Source organism: Mytilus edulis, chromosome 5 (genome assembly GCF_963676685.1).
Source record: "Mytilus edulis chromosome 5, xbMytEdul2.2, whole genome shotgun sequence".
Taxonomy (NCBI): domain Eukaryota; kingdom Metazoa; phylum Mollusca; class Bivalvia; order Mytilida; family Mytilidae; genus Mytilus; species Mytilus edulis.
This window is the reverse complement of record NC_092348.1, coordinates 72,313,287-72,331,538: the sequence shown is the minus strand read 5'-3', so window position 1 is coordinate 72,331,538 and position 18,252 is coordinate 72,313,287. Positions and strand designations below refer to the sequence as shown.

At 30.5% G+C, this 18,252-nt stretch overlaps 1 protein-coding gene across 5 annotated transcripts in view; it reads left to right on the top strand.

Moving 5' to 3' along the window:
• Positions 1 to 18,007, top strand: part of LOC139524400 (integrator complex subunit 8-like) — a 37,576-nt gene extending 19,569 nt beyond the window's left edge. Inside the window, exons 14-29 of one of the 5 annotated variants that reach the window (XM_071319170.1) lie at positions 1,114 to 1,230; positions 4,082 to 4,195; positions 5,925 to 6,061; positions 6,570 to 6,680; positions 7,288 to 7,495; positions 7,977 to 8,086; positions 10,223 to 10,307; positions 11,317 to 11,444; positions 12,142 to 12,201; positions 12,497 to 12,558; positions 13,121 to 13,239; positions 13,594 to 13,697; positions 14,384 to 14,434; positions 15,304 to 15,442; positions 15,816 to 15,859; positions 16,502 to 18,007. In XM_071319170.1, the coding sequence (XP_071175271.1) occupies positions 1,114 to 1,230; positions 4,082 to 4,195; positions 5,925 to 6,061; positions 6,570 to 6,680; positions 7,288 to 7,495; positions 7,977 to 8,086; positions 10,223 to 10,307; positions 11,317 to 11,444; positions 12,142 to 12,201; positions 12,497 to 12,558; positions 13,121 to 13,239; positions 13,594 to 13,697; positions 14,384 to 14,434; positions 15,304 to 15,442; positions 15,816 to 15,859; positions 16,502 to 16,618 (1,706 nt within the window). In that variant the 3' untranslated portion in view covers positions 16,619 to 18,007. Of the gene's footprint in view, positions 1 to 1,113; positions 1,231 to 4,081; positions 4,196 to 5,168; positions 5,190 to 5,924; positions 6,062 to 6,569; positions 6,681 to 7,287; positions 7,496 to 7,976; positions 8,087 to 10,222; positions 10,308 to 11,316; positions 11,445 to 12,141; positions 12,202 to 12,496; positions 12,559 to 13,120; positions 13,240 to 13,593; positions 13,698 to 14,383; positions 14,435 to 15,303; positions 15,443 to 15,815; positions 15,860 to 16,501 lie in introns of all 5 variants that reach the window. The other 4 variants (XM_071319174.1, XM_071319173.1, XM_071319171.1 and 1 more) reach the window with 4 other exon arrangements.
• Positions 18,008 to 18,252: the final 245 nt, after the last annotated feature.

Below are 18,252 nucleotides of genomic sequence, written 5' to 3'. Positions count from 1 at the left end.
TTGACTCCTAACATGTTTATTTTGGACTAATTTCATAGGTCATTGAACTGTATAGAACAAAGTCTTGTCTTTTGCATTTAAATGACTATTTGAGTCATACAAATAAGTTTTTATACAGTTCAGTGAATATCCTTTGCAGTTTTCAGTTATCAGTTTAAATCATGTTGGCTGGTGACAGTATTTTACTAACCCTTATGAGAACAAGGTCTTGCTTTGTTATCTTATAATACCCCTTCTATAAAAGTGAGGGCTATATTGTAATCATCTTGTATATCTGTCCTTTCAACAAATTATTTTGTCACTCTTTTTACATGAACCACCGGAATTGAATGTCTGAAAGTCTGATATTTGATGAGAACTTTTTGGATATGTCAGAAAAACACTTCATGTTTTCCACTTCTTTCAGTTACGTGTGGGGGACATTACTTGCATTCTTGTTTTCATTTGGGTTGATCTATCAATTAATTTGAGTACAAACAGTTTTGTGTTGAAAATAAAATATTTTTATTGTAAAGTTTAGCCATTATGTGTAAAAAGGGTTTTCATATTTTTGCAATTGCATCATTATGTTAGAAATTATTCATTATATTTACAATGGTTACAATGCATAACACAAAGTGAGAATGCATAGAAATGAAATATTCTGCATTTTTATGTCCCTGTCACAGTGGAGGGACAGTAGGTGTTACCCTTGTCTGTATGTCCATCTGTACATACTTATGTACTAAGATTGGTTTCCGTTCTCATACTCTAGTTTGCCTCAACAAAATGTTATGAAACTTATACTCAATGCTTATTACCAGAAAACACAGACCAAGTTCAAATTTGAGTGGACTCACTTTTACCAATCTTTCTTTAAGTGGCAGTATAGTCAACATGATGACAATGGTTACTAACCTGTAGAAGGAGTCTGACATGCTCCTCTAAAACATTATATGCAAGTGAGGCATCATCTATGTCCTATGGACACATTCTCCGTTCATTTAGTTTATTTACATAAAAAATCAATGAATAGAATAACAGGAATAAATAGAATAATTCAAATATCAAATTCTTAGATCATTTATTTTTAATTAAATTATTAATGTTTTTTTTATTTTAATAATTTTAAAGTTATCAGATCACGATTCCCACCTATTTCACGGTACAATACTCAGACAAGTTTCTCAAGGGAATCTACCTTGACCTCTTTTTCTACGAGGACTCGTCCATCAACTGCTCATTCTACAGGTAATCAAATTGGTGCACAGATAGCTATTAGACTACCATCATAGATGTGTGTAGCTTCTGTATTTAAAAAAGGAGCATACATTTTGATAAATAGCTCTGTCAGATACTAACTTTTTAGTACATCTTAATTTTTGTCTCGCTTGAGTCAAAAAGCAAGACATAGGTATGCTGTTTCCGGCGATGTGGCGACAACAATGTATTAGTTTGTAATTAGGTCTAGTTTATGGTGAACCATTATTGTTAAGTCAAAGATATTTGGTATGCAGTTGTATTAGTATTGGCACATCTCATTACCATGGAGATTATTTGGCCCTGCCCCCTCAGTCATGGTCTATTGACTTTGAAATTTTTTTGTTTAGTTTTCATGTATTAGTTTGTGATTAGGTCAGTTAATGTGGAACCACTAAAGGTAAGTTAATGATAATTGGTATGCAGTTGTATAAGCATTGGCATATCTCATTTCCATGGAGATTATTTAGCCCTGTTCCCTCAGTCTTTGTTTATTGACTTTGGAACTTTTGCTTAGTTTTCATGTATTAGTTTGTGATTAAGTGGGTTTTATGGTTTATGGGAACCACTGGTGGTAGGTCAATGATATTTGGTATGCAGTTGTATTAGTATTGACACATATCATTACCTTGGAGATAATTTGACCCTCCCCCTCAGCTATGGTTTATTGGCTTTGAAAGGTTCATTTAACGAAATATTTTGAAGTGTTTATTTCAATTGATTCAATTAGTTCATGTGAAAGATTTCAACTGATTAAGTCATTAAAATGCTCTGATTCAGGCTTAAATAATATGAAAAATCTATCAAATATGCAAAAAAATCGTCACTTTTAGGATGGTTTTTGTCAAAAAAGAAAGTGGCCGCATCCGTGTTCATCGTTAACCTTTATATATGTTATGTATTATCATCAAATACAACTTACATTTCAATATTATAAATGAACACAAATGTGGCCACTTTCATTTAAGACGGAAACCGTCTAAAATTAAACTAAAATGCAAAATTGTGAAGATTTCAGTAATTAAGCATAACTTAATGATGTTAGTACCTGATATATGTGCATTGTATTGTCAAAAACAGCCCATATTTGTGTAGCAGAAGCATTCTACTTTCCAATATATAGCTAAAAGATTTCATTTTCACAATTTTGTAAAACTGCTATATTTTGGGTCCAAAAAGGGGTCTTACTGAACCTACTCCTTTTGGTTTGTTTACATGTATTAGTTTGTGTTTAGGTTTGTTTAAAGGGAACTACTTATGATAAGTCAATGGTATTTGGTATGTAGTTGTATTAGCATTAGTTTGTCTCATTTCCATGGAAATTGTTTAGCCATGTACCTTCAGCCATGGTTCATTGACTTGAAACATTTTGCAAAACTTACATGTTAAAGTGTTGCTATTTTAATTTCAACATTGCCATTATTGAAATTACATAAAAGCGAGACATATCTCTGTGATAACAGTTTATTATCATTATTTTTTTTCACTTAAAATATGTGGAGATCACAAATTATGATTTTTATTTTAATATTGTAGACACTTTGCACTGTGGTTTTGAAATATATTTGATAGAAGTGCTTGATCACTTTTCATATAAAATTATTTTGGTAAGCTCTGCAGTCACCAGAAAATTAATACAAGCTTCTTGCAAATGCTTTTCTTCCAATCAACCTAGTATTTTAAGATAAATACATTTTTCATATAAGTTAATATAAAAAAGAAGATGTTGTATGATTGCCAATGAGACAACTGTCCACAAAAGACCAAAATGACACAGACATTAACAACTATAGGTCACCATACGGCCTTCAACAATGAGCAAAGCCCATACCGCATAGTCAGCTATAATAGGCCCCGATAAGACAATGTAAAACAATTCAAACGAGAAAACTAACGGCCTTATTTATGTAACGAAAAACAAATATGTAACACATAAACAAATGGCAACCACTGAATTACAGGCTCCTGACTTGGGACAGGCACATACATAAATAAGTTCCTCAACAATATAGAACTACAATTTGAGAGTCGTTTTAAGGATAACTATAATGGACAAGCACACCCATAGACTTCAAATTACAAAAGCTACAAAGAAATAAAAAAATCAGTTATATAAGAAATTAAAAAGATATTACTATACAAAATACTATGTTAAAATCTTATTTTTGATGATAAAATGATAATAGATGTGGGGTATACATCATTGCGACAGCAAATAAACAATACATAAAAACAAAAGGTATTTATACAAATGATTAATTTTAGAAAAACAACACATCAGGAAATAGGACATAAATGGTAAAAAATAATTAACTCATGATGAAATTAATTTCTGTTTGATATTGAACAAGATCCTAAAGGTTTTTTTCAAAGTTGATAAAACACATATGCAGTGACTTGTGCCTACAACATTATGTGATTGGCAGTTATTGCTTTATCAATTCTCATTACCCGAAACCAAAACATGTCGTGTTTACTTTTTCTTAATGGTATTTGTGGTTTTTTTTTTTATGGAACTAATAACTACGTTGTGTATTATACATGTGATTTATATAATGTATATAAATAAAATCACAATGAGTGACTCAATTCTATATACTGTGTGTGTCAATTTTAATTAAGGAAGGACAATATTTATTTTTGGACAAAGTGTTTGGAGAAAATTAGTCTAGCAAATATCTCCTCGACCAAATTGGAAATGAATAAATTAACCAATAATAAATTAATAAGAACACTAACCATTTTAACATCATCATAATATTTTTTTTTTTTTTTTTTTTTTTTCAATTACTGATATATCTATGTTTTTGAGCTAGCCTGATTTTTGATTGATAAATTCTAGATATGATCAAAGGTAATCTGTTGAGGACTTCCCTCCCGACAATGAGGAGTCTATCTACGGTGTCTACTTTGTCATCTCTCAGCCAGCAACCAACTGAATTACAAATGATCAGAGGTATTCAGGGTTGCGTTTCTGTAGCATGCAGCTCCATATTTTACATATAATACAATTGAGGTGATAGGACATGAAAAATGTTATGCTTGAAAAAAGAAAGTTGCTTTTTTAATTTTTGTGTTATGCTAATTTTATATGCCAGTCATTTTATTAGTAAATTAATATTTTATGGATGGTTTGGTTTTATTCCCAATTATTTTAATTCAACACTTAACTTTTTTCAATAGTTTTATAAATAATATATAATATTTAAAGAAGTTCTGTAATAGAAGGCTTATTTATGTTTAACTATAAGTTTGCTACCTAAGATACTTAAAAAATAATGTGAAATTATTCTACTATTGTTAAAAATATGTGGCACAGAAGCCCAGATATTTCAGTTGTATACCGTTGTTTGACTGTCTTATGGCCCTTCAACACTTCAGACAAAAACTCAAATACTTCCACCAATTTTCATCAAACTTTGCTGAATAGTTTATATTCAAAGATGTAAGCTCCCTTTAATTTTTTATAAATTTCAGATTTTATGATTCTGAGTTATTCTTTATTCATTAAATGTGTAGGATTTTTTTTCTTTTTTTCTATAACTCAAAAATGCTTTTCACAATTTTCATGAAACTTTGTTGAATTGTGTAAATGTATTTTAAATATTTTCTATTTTTAGAAAATTCTGATTTTACGTTTCAGAGTATAAAGACTTTATTCATAAAAAAATATTAATAACTCAAAAACACACTGATTTTAAAATTAGGAGATGTGGTATGATTTCCAATGAGAGAACTATCCATCAAAACTCTAAGTGGAGTGGATGTGAGCATGTTTCCCAAAACATTGGTGACTTTTTTATATGTATTTGAATTTGTAGAAATTTGCTGTCAGAATATTAAATGTTGATTTGGTGAATATTTAATACATAATCTGAAGCATGTAAAAAATAAATTGTTTTTAATTGATTTGATAAATACTTATTTAGCAAGTAATCATGATAAAAGAGGTAAGAACTATATTAACAAGAAATGAAAATATTCCTATTAAGACCTATTTAATCACACTGGTCCCTAATTTGATCACACTGGACTTTTATTAATAATCCATAGTTTATTTGTGTGACATGAACCCTCCCTACCTTTGGTATCACTTCTATGAGGTTGTAACTGAATAAGAATATGTGGAGTTCCTGATAATGCATGGTTTTATTTATCCATATGTATTTTGCAAATTTGTATGGCGATTGATTTAGTATGTAAATATTAAAATACACTTTTAATAGATAAAATGGATATATAATTATAACATTTATACATTTATTATTACTTGGGATATTGTAGATTTTGGTATTAGCAAGATTTGATTTGTTTGTTCTAGATATTTACATATTTTTATTTATATATTCTAGTATATGCATAAAAGTAATTTATATACCTGAACTGCAAAACTTGTTACTTTTTAGCTTGGTTAATAAAGATTTGCATTTTGATTTTCATATTTTTTGGTTTTATAAATGACAAATATTGATTCACTGATATGATTTAACGTAGAATATAAGATAAATCCATAATTATGATATGATTATAGTACAGTTTATCAATTACTAGAAAGAAATAAGAATAAGATGAACTAAACTGCAGATTCATGTGTAACAACTCAAATTTTACAACAAACTTTTATATTGTTTTAGTTAGCATTTAATGTTAGAAAATAATTTATTTTTTGTACTACAATTTTTCAGATTCCTCTGTATCATTAAGTAATCCTGAACAACAGTTAATGTACTCATACGACCCTGACATAATACGCCATGTTGTATCAGATCTTTGTACCAAACTTGGAAGGTCTCCAGCCTATGTCATGTCACTCAATGAAAAGGTATGGAGTTAACCACACCACTGTAAACCAACTAAATTTTCAGAGCAATTTGTTAACACGAAAATTGGCTGTAAAGCAAAGTTGAATTTTAATCAAAGCAAATATGTCAAACTTGAATCATCTGTTATGTGGATGTACGCAACTAAAGGCCACTTTACAACCTTCAACAATGAACAAAACATATATGCTGCCTAGCAAGCCTTGAAAGGCCTAGACTCTGCTTAAAAAAGTTGACATAGATAATTTCACTTGGCAGTTATTTAAAAACGGGGTTAAAGCTATGTTTAAATGCAAGTGGTAGAAATTTATAAAAAGATTGTAACATTGCTGTAAAATGGTGAGAATGTTGAACAATTGAAAATATAACCAATATCATATTTCCGTTGAAAGATACAAAATCTGGAAAAACTAATGTGAATTTTTAAATATGATCACTTCACTATCTTAAATTCAAATGGAAACACCTCACTTTTATTTTCTTTATTAACTGAATAATATTATTTTACAGTGGAAGGTTCCTAGAGAAATGCATCAAGTCATATACAATTTGACATCTAGTCCTGATCAAGCCTATATATACCTCCTGGTGGGAAAAGCTTGCCATTTGATGGACGTTAGGGTAAGGTTCATTATGGCCTTGTAATACATGTAGTCATTGAGAAGGTTTAAATAGTCTGTGTATGATCCATTGATGGAATTAGTTTTTGTCAAGTTCTACTGCTGTCATAATTTTATGTTTAAACATTTGACTTAGAATTTTCGAGATACACCTTTATTCTCAGCCCTATGAAATTGTTAGGTCCAATAAGACATTATATTGGAAATCATATCAGCAACTTGACATTGATTTCATAACAAAGAATTCAAAATGATTTTAAAATAAGTGAAAATCATGTGCAAAAGTTTAATTCAGGTTTGAACATGTTAGGTCCCAAAATCCCTTTCCATTCTTTAAATTTCTTTTGCCTCAAGTAAATGTGATGAAATTTATTCATACTTTCACTGTTCTCCAGTTAGGTCCCGTTGTAAAGGGAAAAATTGCCAAATATATTGTTTTCACACTTTAACTTTACTTTGCATCTAACAAATGTTATGAAACTTATACACTGCTTATTACCACCAAACACATACAAAGTACACATTTGAGTGTTGTTACTCTCTCCATTCTTGAGTTATGTTCATAAATAAAAAAATAATAATTTAAATCAACTAATTTCTCTTTTAAGATATATGAAAGAGCTAGACAGTTGCTGATGGTGGCTGATCGTGTTGTAGCAGAGTTATCCTACACATTATCCAAACACATACGATGGTATACCCTACTAGCAGATCTACAACAATACAACATGAATGAGTCACTTGGAGAAAATTCAACACTTCAAGATCTTATCAAGAAAACTAAAACTTGTATAACTTCTGTTAGATTAGGACAAGGTATTGTTATAGAATATTAATGAAAGAATATAAGAGCTCCTTTACACTTTAATTATTTTTAAAGCAACTCTCATTTCATTTTATAAAAGGGCTATTTATTGTTATTTCTTTGAAAAGATATCACAATAATTTGATAATTACTCATTTTATTTTACAATCATTGCATGGAACAATATAGAGCAGAGAATAAAACCTCAAGAATCAAATTGAAATTTCTATTTGTAAATGTCTTTAAGACCAGGCCCGTAGCCAGGAATTTCCAAATCATAAATCGACCAGAACGTTTTCTTTAACCATGCTTATATGTTGTCGTCTGAACCCCCCTAGCTACGGGTATGTAGCACTCCCTCTTATGAATTTCCAATTGCTTGGGGCCATTATTTAAACAGGATACACCAATTAACCTTAATTAAAGTATCTAATAAGGTGCACTATTTTTATGATATTAGTAACATGTTTTAAAAGAATGATTTTTTTTTAGATATCCAACCTAGTCATAATATAATACAACACTGTGCTGCCTTCCTGATGAACATTAGAGATATAGGATACCTAAGTAATATGGACCAAAGTGGAAGTGGACATATAGAGGTATTGTCAAGAAATATGTTTAATTTTGTCTCATTTTACTTTTTATTGAAATAGCTACCATTTTGGCAACTGGTTCAATATGGGTTTACTGGGACAAAAAATTGAAGTTATAAGGAGGGAATTTTATTGTTGTTGATTGAAGATAAAATAATGATTTTTCTTCTCAATGTGGAGTCAGTTTTCCTGATCTGTAAAATGTAAATTAATTGAGTGCCATCCCAATTTTGAAGAAGGATTAAAAGTAAATTAAGGATTTGAGAAATGTGATGAAAAAACATTTAGCATTATTTCAATAGGCCACTGCATTGTTAAAAGGTTAAGAAAAATGAAGAAAAAAAACCCACAAAATATAGAAGAAAATCATTTGAAATCAGATAAAATACTGCTTTGACAGTTCTTTTTATTCATCTGAAAATTAGCAAAAACATGACAGGATCAGATTGTGTAGCATAAACCTGAATTCATTTTTGTCGAGCCTGCAACTTTTGTTGCAGAAAGCTCGACATAGGGATAGTGATCCGGCGGCGGCGGCGGTGTTAGCTAACTTCTTAAAAGCTTTATATTTTAGAAGGTGGAAGACCTGGATGCTTCATACTTTGTATATAGATGCCTCATGTTACGAAGTTTCCGTCAGTCACATGTCCAATGTCCTTGACCTCATTTTCATGGTTCAGTGACCACTTGAAAAAAAAGTTCAAATTTTTTGTAATGTTGAATTCTCTCTTATTATAAGTAATAGGATAACTATATTTGATATGTGCGTACCTTGCAAGGTCCTCATGTCTGTCAGACAGTTTTCACTTGACCTCGACCTCATTTCATGGATCAGTGAACAAGGTTAAGTTTTGGTGGTCAAGTCCATATCTCAGATACTATAAGCAATAGGGCTAGTATATTCGGTGTATGGAAGGACTGTAAGGTGTACATGTCCAACTGGCAGGTGTCATCTGACCCTGACCTCATTTTCATGGTTCAGTGGTTATAGTTAAATTTTTGTGTTTTGGTCTGTTTTTTTCGTACTATATGCAATAGGTCTACTATATTTGTTATATGGAATGATTGTAAGGTGTACATGTCTAGCGGACAGATGTCATGGGACCTTGACCTCATTTTCATGGTTCAGTGGTTATAGTTAAATTTTTGTGTTTTGGTCTTTTTTTTCATACTATATGCAATAGGTCTACTATATTTGTTGTATGGAATGATTGTAAGGTGTACATGTCTAGCGGGCAGATGTCATGTGACCTTGACCTCATTTTCATGGTTCAGTGGTCAAAGTTAAGTTTTTGAGTTTTGGTCTTTTTATCTAATACTATATGCCATAGGTCAACTATATTTGGTGTATGGAAATATTTTATGATCTTTATGTCAGTAGCGCAGGTTTCTTTTGACCCTGACCTCATTTTCACGGTTCATTGCACAGTGTTAAGTGTTTGTGTTTTGGTCTATTTTTCTTAAACTATAAGTAATAGGTCAACTATATATATTGTATAGAAGCATTGTTAGCTGTACATGTCTGCCTGGCATGGTTCATCTGACCTTGACCTCATTTTCATGGTTCATTGTTTGTTTAGTTATCTTGGTTAATGTTAAGTTTATGAGACAGTTGTAATAAAGCTTTATACTTAGGACTATCTACATAATATCAATGATTAGTATAGAAGGCGAGACATTTCAGCGTGTGCACTCTTGTGTAATTTGATTTAATGTTGTCTGTAGAAAATATATTTACTTAAAATAATCAGAATATATGAGCTGCGTCGGATAGAAATCGACCTTATGCAAACGAAAATTAATACCTCTGTTAACCTATTTTGGGTTGAAATAATTTCTACGGAAAGTCTGTAATTGTTCCTAAGGTAGATTTGCAGAAGAAGACAACCCTTTAAAACGGACCAAATTGCATCTTTTATATCTAAAATTATTCCAAAATCGATCAAAGTCTTATGTATGTATCTGTGTACATGCACTTGCATAAGGTCGATTTCTATCCGACGCAGCTCATATTATGATAGAGTTAATGATTTGCTTGCAGTAAAAGTTGTCTAAATTCAGCATTTCTTAATCTAAATACATTTACTGTAAACAAGTATTAAAATATGAATAATTATAGCAATGTTTCTTTTATTTACATAGTTTTGTAGACAAGTAGCCTGTATGTTGAAAGAATTACCATCTGTTAAATCTGTTCGGAAACTATCCAGAGAAATATGGGACACAGGCAAGCTTATATTTTTGATTGACATTTACTGCCAAAGGAGTAGGTCCTATTTCTGGCTGAAATTAAGAGTTTACAGTTGTTAACCCAAGCCATCAAATTTATTTTAATCAATGAATAGGAAATATGCAGGTTTTCATAGATTTTCTGTTTTATGACTTCAGAACTATTATAAATTTCAACTTTTTATTAAATTTATATAGAGTGAGGTGCTCATTTTCGCCACATCTTTCCATGTTTTCTACAGTTTATGTTCAGGTCTAAATGTTTTTGAAGTATACTGATATTTCTATATGAAGATAACTTCAAATGCAAAATATACTTAAGCTTGAAAACCGGTTTGTTTTAAGAAAATCATCTGAAAAGTTAGATTAAAGGGTGTTTGAAATTTCCGGATGTTTTGTCAATGGGGGACACATATTCGCCGTTTTTACACATCTATTTAAAACCAAATAACCGAAGCTTTTAACAATTTTTATCAAATCAATTGCATTATAGATGAATAGCAGACATTTCAAAGGTATAAAGAATTCAAAATTAGGGCATTCAGTCAAATATTTACTTAGAAATACTTCTTTGAAATCCTGTTTTTTATTCAGGAAATTGTCCGAAAATCGTTGTCCCTTTTTCGGTCATTTTCGGTAGGAGTTGCAATTTTGTCTCAGTTTAAAAAAATATTATATTTGTTATAAAAATATAACTTACGGGTACATTTCTTCCATTTCAGCCATCCTTTGAAGTTTTTACACATCAAAATCCTTAAACGGCGAAATTGTGTCCCAGGCGAAAATGAGCACCCCACTCTATATGAATTTTCATTTATTTCAAGACAGAAAATATATATAATTGTTATCTTTTTACAGTTAATATAAGAAGATGAAAAAGAGTTCTACAAACTTGAAAACCGTAATTTACATGTAAACAAAATCTTATAAATTCTTTAAAATACAAGTATTAAAAAGGGTTTATCTTTTGTGTGTACTTATTTTAAGATATAACATTTTTATTTCAGTGAGGAATATTTACACAATAGGAAGTCAGAGGATTAGTAGTAGTGGTCGTCACAGTGCAATACACAGAGATCCAACGATAGCTATCATGGCTGTTGAAGCTTTTCAAACATTCCTCACAAAGTTCAAGGTAGGTACCGTTGTTACTATACACTGAGGCCGAAGGATAGCTTTCAGGTATATCGTAGCTTTCCAAACATTCTTTACTAAGTTAAAGATGGGTAGTATTAGTTTAGAAAGAAGATATTTGGACTATAGCTATCTTGTCTGAAAGCCTTTCAGGGAGTCCCAAAAAGTTTAATGTAGGTCATTTGCTATACAGTGCATGGACTGAATTCCTAATTTTGCTTATTTTAGACATGAAAGGTACTTAAAAAAGACACTTTAGATTGTTGCTATGGATAGTTATATCAGATGTTACTAAAATACAAAAGTTTCAAACATTTTTAGTTGTTTAGTATTAAAGTTGTTTTTGTTGGAGAAGATATTTATCATTCACAGTTCAGTTATATTTTGTTTCTTTTGAAATAAACACCATATAGACTTTAAGAGGTCAATATTACAATTATTCTTGACTTGGCAAGGGATGCTCCAAATTTTAGTGACATTTATGCAATTTTTTAATTAATTAACAAACAAAAGGTCAATCTCTGTATATGACATTTGCGTTTGATAGTACCAAAGCGTTTTATCTTAAAATCGAACTTCATCAACAATATTCCAAATGTTTGGCATAGGAAGAGCTTAACGTAAAATAATGATGCCTATTACCTTTTGTAGAATTTGAATACATTTTCTGATAGAAAAATGTTCATTTTTTTTTCAAGGATCCTTCATGTATTTCTGTATTAATATCCTGCTTCACCAAGTACTACAATCTACTCAGGGTATGTATATATGCATAAATTGTCAACATTTTAGGTTCACTGCTTTAAATATAAACATTTAGAAGAAAACAGGAAATGAATGCAGAATATTTTCAGATTTTTTTTTTTTACTTTTCAAAAACAAACTGAAAAGGGAATAAAAAAACGTCACATTTTATTCATTAGAATGTTTAGATGTTGAACACAAAATTTCGTTAGTGAAATGATAAAGGGTTAAATCATTTGAGAGTAATGTAAATTTTGGTAACAATTGTTTTATTTGCATTCATATTATTTCTTTGTATTTAATATTTAGGATGACATTTCTTGTGAGATCTATAGTGAATATGTACAGTTTTGGCCCACTGTTGTCAACAAGTAAGTAAATACGTATTTTTTTTTCACCATTTATTAAAGTGTGCATTATTCCAAAATTGAGGAAAAGTACTGTTGAAAGTGGATCTTTGAATCCAAATATTTCTGATCCTCTATAGTCAGGAACTGTCAAAATCAAATATGCAAATTCCTGATCCTTTTTCATATCCAAAGCTGTTGCTAATATAAAAAAGAAGATGTGATATGATTGCCAATGAGACAACTATCCACAAAAGACCAAAATGACACAGACATTAACAACTATAGGTCACCGTACGGCCTTCAACAATGAGGAAAGCCCATACCGCATAGTTAACTATAATAGGCCCCGATAAGACAATGTAAAACAATTCAAACAACTGAGTTTGTTTTAATATATTTGTATAAAAAAGGAAAATAAATATAAATAAATTTATATGAAAGAGGGCAAATAAATTTACATAAATTCATATTAAAAAGGGAAAATATGTATCATTTATTTATTCAAAAAAGGGGAAATAAATTTTCAAATCTCATATTAAAGAATTTTTTCCAAGTGTGAAACTTGTTTTGCAATATATTTCAGTCCCAATACACTAAATGTTCGAGCCATAGAAGAGAGTCTTTCCATTTTGATGCAGCATGCCCTAGTTACTAACCCTTCACAGCCTTCTTGGCTAAGGACACAGGCAGATATACACTTTGGTGAGTTGAGCTTGTATGTAAAATCATTTTCATTTAAATGAAATAATAATTTGTTAATATTTGACAAATACAGGATCTTAATTATTCTATACTTATTTAACAGGGTTTCCTTTAGCTTCTTATTTGTTTTGACTATTAAATATTTCATGTACCAGAGAAAAAAATGCCTTTGTTTATTAATGATTAAGATATGAATGAATATATAGAATTTTGAACAGTATGAAATTTTATGTACATGTTTTCCCTTGTTCCTCTTTGATTATTTGTCTAAAAATAGAAACTTCTACCAAATGGTAACTAAGAATATTTGTTTTTCAAAGTTCATTAGCTGAAAAAGATTTCATTTTTTTGTAGCAAATAATCAGTATTCTCCAGCCATGAAGTTTTATATGGAGTCTGGAGTTGTAGCATCAGATTTCTTTTCAATAGCTGTACCTAAAAGTTTATATGATGATCAGGTTAGCACTACTTATGTTATCACTTGTGACCCCTTGGAATTTTTAAAGGTTGATACAATATAACTCCAACATCCTGATTTATCCGACACATTTTCATGGACCCAATATATGCCTATCCTTGAACAAAAAATCCTGAGTATTCTGAAACTCTGCTTAATCCAAGATTTTTGTTTGGTCCCCCAGTGTGTTGGATAACACAGGTTACACTGTATTGCATTCCATGAGGTAATGTTTAAAAAAGAAGACGTAGTAGGATTACCAATGAGACAACTCTTCACAAGAGACAGAATGACACAGAAATTATTCATATGTCACCATATGGCCTTCAATAATGAGCAGAGTCCATATCACATAGTCAGCTATAAAAGGCCCCAAAATGACAAATGTAAAACTATTCAAACAAGAAAACTAACTGCCTATTTAATTTACAAAATAAATAATGACAAATGAATATATATAAATATGTAACACAGCAGCGACTCAATAACAGGCTCCTACAAATATATGATATGTTGTTTATAAATTTCTATAATATATTGGCTGATGTGATTAAAAGCATTTCTTTTGATTACATTTCCTCCATTTCTGCTTACTTTTTTAAAGATTGTGTTGGTCAGGTAAAAATCCCTTTTAGGTTAAAAGATAAATATATGTATACAATGTGTAAATGTCTTGTTCTTTTTCAGGTATACAAAAGAATGATCAAGTGTTGTTTATATCTACAGTGCCATACACAGGTATGTTAATACCAGACAAAATTTCAGTACAAATGTATTTCATATTTTAAAATAACAATGGTGAGATATATATAGAGATTATTACATGGCCTTTTCCATATTAGCCTAGGTATCATCCCGAGACCCCCATATCAGCCCGAGACGGAGTTGAGGTGCTGATATGGGTTGAGGGATGATACCCAGGCTGATATGGAAAAGGCCATGTATTAATCCCTTTATCATATACTTCCGACAATAGTTTTATGTAAGCAAATAAACTAATGCAATAACTAAAACAGTCAAACACTTTATAAAGAAAATTAAAATTATAAATCAAATATACTATAGTTGTCCAACAACAGCATCATTAACTCCTTATATATTTATGGTAACATTTCTTATAGAGGCATTTTGAAACATTGAAAATTTGGAAGAGTTTTACGATCATTACTACTCCATGTTTGTTGTACTATAAAATGATTCATAATTGTCAATGGCATTTGTTAGCAAGTATTAAACTATCCCCACAAAAGTTCCTGTAAATTTTGACGTCGTCATAAAAAACATCTGACGTCACAATGGAAAAGTAAACAACCGATACCGGAAACACCGGAAGTAACTTGCACGAGCGGCACTTTTATGGGTTTTGTACAGGAGATGCACCTGATATGGGTTATCAGCCCCGGTGGGAAATTATGGCTTGTGTACTTCCGCTCATTACACATATGCAAAAGCTATCATATCAATGCTAAGTATATGATAAATATAAAACACACATAGCTTTTTTTCGTATATACTTCCAGTCTTCTGTAAGTCACTCTACAAGTTTGTTTTCTCTTCAAAATTAAAGGTTATGATATTTTAAGACTAATTTGAAAATTCTTTTTCAGGTAGCAGTATTATGCCAGTTTACAGATGAAGTAGACTATACCACAGCTTTCAAAGCTTTACAGGAAAGGAACTCTTACGATGCCATGGACTCATATTATTCCTGTATTTGGGATATCAGTATATTAGAGTTTCTAGTCCGTATCCTTCTATAAATTATTATTGACCAAATGCAGTATGAAAATAGGAGATTGAAATACAGATTTCATAATTTTTGGATGGATGAATCTCAATCTTTAGTTTTCTCGGTTCTGTTTAGAACTATGTCTTGTCTCCCTGTTTGAATAGTTGGTAAAAATTATGTGCAAATATCTCTCAACTCATTTTCCAATATTCTGCAACAGTTATGAAAGAAAAATACCTACAGATCCCAGGCTTGCTATTTGTAGGGAATTTTCCTACATAAAGTTAGAGTTATAAAAAGAAGAAGAATAAGTCTGCTGGACCAGAGATTTATTTTAAATTATATTGTCACATCGTTAGTGTTTTAATATAACTCCTTAATTAAATATAGATTTACATACAAGACGAGGAGAAATGGATAAAAGACAGACAGCTGTAAGTAAACAATTCTTTATAGTATAACTAATCGCCGTATTTGAATATCAAAAATAAGACAACGCATGACCGAATGACTCATGGATTAAACGAGTGCGCAGCACGAGTTTAATCCATAGCGGCGTCGGTCACAAGTTGTCTTATTTTTTATATTCAAATACGGCGATTAGTTATTCTTTTTATTACATTGGCAAATGGCTTTTTTTTATTGAAATTAATGTAGAAAATGTAAGGAACTATATCTTTTTCCTACGCATTGACAATTTGTTTTGATCCGAAGTTATCGACGTCTTGACAACGCCTATTGTTGTATGACGTCAGAGAGTGAAATAACCACGTTTATTTCACATGTGAAATTATCGGTTTTTATCTAACTGGGAAATCAATGTAATTCATTGCAACCAATGTAATAAATTGAAATAACATGCTCATATTACCATAAATCAATTGCTAAATTCACCTTTTATTGATGCATTTGGTAGTTGCATGAAGATATGTTTTAGTTTTTAGATCACGATCAATACTTTTAGAAATGAGCAACATCATGTTCTAAATGTAGTTAAGTGATCAGTTAAGTAATTGAAGTAACACTGAGATACTTGACATATTTTTATACATTGATATGAATTTTGTATTTTCCAGATGAAAGCATTGAGCCAGTTAGACCTGAACAGCAATAACCCTGATGACATTATACAGAGAGCATTACAGATTAGAAAAAGAAAATTCTTAAGGGCACTTGCAAAACAGTACCTGTAATATTATTCAGACCTTAAATCTACAATATTAGTACTTGCTAAACAAAGGAAAAGAGCTGAAGAGTTAAAACTGTTAATGTTTTTGTTATTTTAACTAACAAAATATGTCAATATTTTTACTGTTCATCGAGGAGGCTTAGACTCAGTCACAATTCGGTGAGCTAATGCACTTAATTAACTGACAAAAGAAATACCCTTGGATAAGAGCAGTAGGAAAATCAAGCAGAAGAATAGAACATTTGTCAGTTGTAATGATTAGAAGCACATTATCCTGCACAACAGTAACATGGAAAAGGACGATTCATCACATATATGCATTAAGTTATTACATTTAAAATGTGCAATTTGAATTTCTGTTACCATGTATTTGTGCTATGAAGTATGACTTATGTTATTGTGGTCTCATTGAACTGTTTTGTATTTTTGTGTGAATGAATCCAACAGAATAAACATTTCATTGTCTCGTATCATAGGTAGTGTAATGGAAAAAATAGAAAAAAATAAATGTGTTTTTTACTTCCAATTTATTAGCACTACCTTTTGAAAGTATATTTTTTTTTAAACAACTATCAGTAGTGGATAGAGGTTTTGTTCATCTTTGAAATACTTAAAATGTTTTCTAAACAAATAAGTGGTATTTGTGTAAAATCAATGTTAAAACATACTTCATACGATAAAAAATTATTATGTTTTACACAACCCTTTCATTATCAATAAGTGTTTCATAATTATTTTGTAAGTATCAATTAACTGATTTTGTACCTTCTTTTTCTAATTTTAAGATAGAAACCACTAAATGATCATTTTATATTTTGTTCAACTGCAAGAGAGGTGTTGGTTAGAAATCTGTTTTAAGTGGTACAATTATCATAGAACAAATCATAATTGAGCACTAATTATTATGGAAAAGAGCCAAAGTTACATTCATTTGAGGGAATTGAAGTGTCCCTAGAAAAGAATCTCGGACAGAAATCAAAATATATTTTTTTTATTTTTTAAAACATAGCCTTAGAGGGTTATTATGTATTATTTTTGTAATTTCTAGTTAGGTTCCTGGCTCTAAGTCAAACATGGAGATGTCATGGGTAAAGTCACTGTCAGTCAGTTCTATGTTTGTCACATATACAGATACTGCACATTACTTTGTTTTGAAAATATTTATAGCATCAGATTAGATCTGTGTATATAATTAGTGTCTGTTGTGACCTTAATTCTAAACGCCACAAATTGAATATTTGGAGTTGTTTTTTCATGCCTAGCTAATATCAAATACCTCTGATGTGCTGAAATTTCATGTTAATACATATTATTTTCTAAAGGAAACAATATAAATAAGTTGTTTATGTACTATTTACATATTATTTTTCTATATTAAATATATGAAAGGTTACTACATTTGCCTGTCTTGTTAATATTGTTATTACTTTACCTCTGAATTTAGCCTATTAAGAAGAATTCCACGGTGGTTGTTTAGTGACCTAACCCATTGGAACCTCATTGTCACACACAATTCCCTTCTAGTTAGTGTTTTATACTTTTGACTGGGTTTGATGAAGTCCAAAACAAACTTATAGTAAGGGGATTTTATCGGATGAATGACAGTTGGAGTGATATACTAGTCAGTAGGTACATAAT